This window comes from Pundamilia nyererei, unplaced genomic scaffold (genome assembly GCF_000239375.1).
Source record: "Pundamilia nyererei isolate P.nyererei 1_Seehausen unplaced genomic scaffold, PunNye1.0 scaffold00202, whole genome shotgun sequence".
In the NCBI taxonomy this organism is placed as follows: domain Eukaryota; kingdom Metazoa; phylum Chordata; class Actinopteri; order Cichliformes; family Cichlidae; genus Pundamilia; species Pundamilia nyererei.
This window is the reverse complement of record NW_005187603.1, coordinates 170,484-175,363: the sequence shown is the minus strand read 5'-3', so window position 1 is coordinate 175,363 and position 4,880 is coordinate 170,484. Positions and strand designations below refer to the sequence as shown.

The 4,880-nt window shown below is 51.4% G+C and overlaps 1 protein-coding gene across 2 annotated transcripts in view; it reads left to right on the top strand.

The window, feature by feature from the left end:
* Window positions 1-2,021: 2,021 nt before the first annotated feature.
* The window catches only part of LOC102207104 (uncharacterized), an 8,164-nt gene continuing 5,305 nt past the window's right edge, over window positions 2,022-4,880 (top strand). Inside the window, exon 1 of one of the 2 annotated variants that reach the window (XM_005747667.2) lies at window positions 2,022-2,970. In XM_005747667.2, the coding sequence (XP_005747724.1) occupies window positions 2,598-2,970 (373 nt within the window). In that variant the 5' untranslated portion in view covers window positions 2,022-2,597. Of the gene's footprint in view, window positions 2,971-3,015; window positions 4,183-4,880 lie in introns of those variants that run through there. The other variant, XM_005747668.1, reaches the window with a different exon arrangement.

Here is a 4,880-nt window from a genome sequence, read left to right as displayed (position 1 = left end):
GGGGGGGACTTATGTTGTAAGTGACGTAATCCCGAAATAAAGGCGCAAAAGCAGCATCCCTGCAGGTCCCTGACACCAGAGCAGGGCCCGCCTGTGGGAGCTGGCCTCACCCAGACCTGCAGACACAGATCACATCTCCCAGCAGCCAATGACAGTTAAATACACCCATCTGCATCAGGTCGTCATGAAAGCATCTGATCCTGAGTCTGTTCTGTTTCAAATCCGTGTTAAGTGTAAAAATTTGTCAGCTGTCTGAGTCAAACCGAGCCTCAGATGTGAGCGGTGAAGTGAGTCACTCCACCTCCTCCCAGCCCTCCAACACACAAATATCCACTGCTTCTGCCTTTAACAGTGAAAATGATATCGACATCGGATCAAAGTCCTGGTTATCTAACACATCGATACACAACAAAGATTCTTCCATCTCTGACGGCACATTAAAGATACCTCAGCAGCACACTTGGATCAGGCTTCAGGTGACTCTGAGTCAAAGCTTTATGAACTCTGTGAAACACGTGTTTGAAAGTGGCTTCGTTGGTCGACAGAAAAGAAAGATGGCTCTTCAATGGGAGTGAGCGTGTCTCTGGTGGACGGGCAGCTCTGTGTACAGAGCTCATGAGCCTACATAAGACTTGTTTTTACTGCACAAACAAAGGCTGACTCATTTCCAATGCAAACCTGCGACGCATGTGGCTCAGAAAACCGACAGAAACCAGGCTCCTGAACACAGCAGGAACCCGGCACGACCTCAGCCTGAACACCTGCAGAGGCACCGAGCTCCTCTGATTTTACTAACTCCTAATTTAAGATGTTTGGGGTGGGGCTCAGGAGGTTGGGGGTTCACTCCCTGCGTCCTCCAACCTGCATGTCGAAGCACCCTTAGGCAAGATACAGAACCCAGAGTTTCCCCGATGCATCCATCAGAGAGTGTGTGTGTCTGTATGTGTTTGTCTTGATGCTTCCTCTCAGAGGTCGATTTGAGTCTAACGAATAAACTTTAACAGTCGTATAAAGGTGCTCTACTTCACCATGGTAACACTGCAGGTGTGAGGCTATGTGCTGTCTCACAGAGCGTGGATCGTGGCCTGCATGAGGGGACAGTTTGCACGTTAACACCATGAAAACGAGCTGCTGGCTCATTGTTAGTCAGTGCTGCTGGTTTCAGTTCTGCAGCTGTGCTGTTTATAATGTGTCAGCTGACACTGAGGGACACGCTCAGCAGCAACTTCCTGTTCTGTCTCACCTGGATTACTAAGCATGTGGCGGGAAAATTCCTGTTGGTGTGCAACACTCAGAGATGGCAGCGTTTCAAAGCTAGCACTGCTCAGCAGTTTCAGTCTTCATGGTTATTATTTGTGGATGAGTACACGGTGAAACCTATCCCACCATCCCAGCTGCCAAACAGCAACGGGCAGGAACGCCCCACGGAGGTCGCCCATCTGCACCCTGCAGAAAAAGTTCATGACACATCGGGTTGACCCAGACTGCAGCTACTGCGGTTGGTCTGCAGCATCGCTTCCTAAGGAGCATTTCACCCACTGTTTGAGTTTATCTGTGAATAACAATCAGCACAGAGAACCACAATTACAGCTTCAACGTGAGGAGTCACTAATACCAAAGCAACTTCAGGCAACTGTTGTTGTGATTTGGTGCTAATAAGTAATCCTGAAGTGACTTGAACAGAGAGACTGATGAAGCTGTCGGGAACGTGCAAACTGGAAAAACCATGAGGGACAAATATGTTTGACCTGAGAAACCAGAGAGCGAGGACCCAGGAGCAGAGGAAGTCCTATCATTTTATTTTCCATCATCTGATATCGCTTCTAAATCAGCGATAGAAGACCACACTAACACAGAATGCTAAGCATGAGCAGAAATACCAACAGTGATGCAAAGATTCCCCACAGAAGCCTGAATCCGCCTTTGTATAACGTTGGGATGCTAGCATTAATTAGCATATGTCTGTGTGATGCTCCCTGTGGATCAAGCAGCTTGCACACCTAGCATGCTAGCATAAGTTGATAACTCCACCCTCACTTCGGGCTCCAAGATCCAGCTCGGTGACGGAGGCGAGGCTTCAAAGGACGGAGCTCACCGGCAACAGTAGCCTGTGGCCATCTTTTATATACAGTGTGTGCTGCGGCTCCACTAAATGCATAAGGTCACAGAGTTTAGGATTCACATTAATTAATAATGGTGCTTTTGTGTGCTGGAACACGTCTATGAGCAGCTGCAGCAGATGCTGAGGCTGGTCCCGGGTCAGCTGCAGGCTGCAGTCTGATGTTTGGGAATGACTGATGTTATTTTCTCACAGCCAAAATGGCGTGACTGACTGCAAGGGCGCGAGCGTGGGCCAAGACATGTGGGCGGGAAAATGCTGCTGCGCCTCTACTCGGGTCTTTCCGGCCTCCTCCGGAGCGGCTGAACACGCGCGACTCACAGAGCAGCAGCAACCGCAGCAGCAGCGCCGAAGAGCCGCTGGAGGAGCTCCGCGACCCGCCGCCGATTTTAACCCAGATTTCCGTCGGGAACTCGGGAAGGCGGTGGGCTGGGGCACAGAAGAATGAGAGAGCCCTCTCACCGCAGGGCGCGCAAACATGAACGGGGCCGTGTATATGTCGTTCTTCCAGGGCCAGCTGGAGTCCGTGCTCGAGCAGGTCGTTCAGCTCGCTGTCCAGGAAATAAGCAAGACGGTGGGCTCCAGCCTGAACGGCCTCCTGCTGGAGACGGCCGTGAAGGAGCAGGAAAACCGCCGGCTCGGGCTCCAGCTCCAGGCGCGGGAGAAACGGGGCCGAGCCTCCGCTTCAGACGACGGAGGAGGAGGAGGCTCCCCGGTGGCTGGTAAGAACAAAGCCGGGGAGAGGGCGGACAGCGGGCGGGCGAAACCCGAGCAGCAGCCCGGGGGACAGGGCACGGGGCCTGGCGTGCCCACCGACACACGCCGTCTGGAGCAGAGAGGACGAGTCGTGGGTAGGCACCCGTTACACAACACACACACACACACACACGTTTCACTTCCTATTAATCCCGTTTTCCAAAAGCAAACAAACAAATATGCCTGCTGGCCAGCAGGAGGCGCTGTGAGGCAGCCCTCGTGCTCCACACTGTTTCACTTTAGTTCTGACAAATTAAACGTAATTATGACGTCATCCATAACTGAACAATCAGCTTCCAAACAATAACGCCGTCCGACACAGTGTTCGGTCTCAGGTGGACGACAAACGACGTGTCGGACGCCACCTCGGCGTCCTTCCAGGTCGACTTACGGTGACCTCGCCCGGACGTCAGCCTTCAACAAGAAACCGTAAAGCACCGTGTGGTGGGACGCCTGAGCGCCCGCTGAGCCCTGATCCAGGAGCCTGCAGTGTTCGGTGGACACGAGTTACTTGATGATTTGTGAACGATTCCACGTGTTTTAGTGGTTTTTTCGTGACATTCGGAAGCTCGCTGGATTTGACATGTATTTCACGGGCTCGAACTGGTTTCCATGGAAACACTGCGACCAGTCTGAGAGCAGCTGGCTGTGGCGTTTGGAGGCGATGCTACGTGTTAGCACGTGCAGGTGTGATGTCATCTTTTCGATGAAAAAAGGTGACGCCTGCAGGTGATTGGACGAGAACTCTTGTGTGCTGGGGGAGCATTTCCATTGGTTCTCATGTGTCTGTGACACAGGTGAAGCTGGACGCAGTGACCCTGCAGAGAAATGTGGACTCAGCGCCTCGTTTGCGTGTAATCGTCCGTCTGAGCGTCACGTCAGAGACGGTAACGCTGCAGCTTCACGAGGAGAAGTCGAGGAACTCGAGTGTGAACGCTGCAGGGCTGAAAATAAAAAGCGAGGTGTGCAGCCGAGGATCGTAAAACAAGCCACGCCCTCCCGCAGGAAAGGAGTTGTGCTGGTGAGGAGGAGGGGGGCATGCAGAAGACCGCAGGAGAAAGGGAGGAGGACATGCTGACTATCAACCTGACGCAGTGACTTGAGTGACGCCTCAGTGATGTTTCATGGATGTCGGGTCAGATTCATCAGCCGGAGCACGACCGCTCCGGGCCACGGGTGTCCGCAAGTGTGGCGTTCCTCATTTGTGGAGGTGGGAGGAGCCTGCCGGAGAATCATGTGGAAAGAAAAGACTTCACAGCACGAAGCTGATTCGGCCGGTGGCACGATTTCAGTACTCTTCCACACAGGTGATGACCGCACAGGTGCCCGTCCTGTCGGGTCATGATCACCCTGCAGGAAGCGGCTCGGCTGGAGTCAGAAGGAGGTCATTACACAGGGCTCTAGACTAACTTTTTGACATGGGCGCCGGCACAAAAGTTAGGCGCACTCAAATTTTTCAACCGCATCGCTTAACACCGCAGTTTTACATGTGCACTTTCTTTGGTGGGGGGGAAATCCATACAGACAATATTAATTTCTAAATTATTAACTAACAAACTTGTGCTTAAAGTGCTTTGTCAATATTGTAGAAAATGTTAAACTTAATCATCATCTTGGCCTCCTCTGACGACCTGTTTGCTGTTGTCTGCTGCTGAGAGGCCGTGGGGAGAGGGGACACTTGGGCAGTGCATTTATTGCAGCATATAATGTGTTTTCTGGATACACTGTGCTTTTTCAGCATTCAAATATTGATGGCACCGTGTCAGAGCACTGGCTATGAATTTCAGACAGATCAGGCCTTAACTTAACAAAAAAGTTATCAATCGTTCTTTTCATCTTTTCTTATTACCCACAGCTACATCCACTTCTCTCAGGCCTAGGCTGCTCACTAGGGCTGAGTATCATCACTGATTTCTATAATCCATTCAATTCCGGTTCTCAAAGTCCTGATTTGATTCAATTTAGCCTCAGACAGTCAGAAATATTATAATTCTGATCATTTATC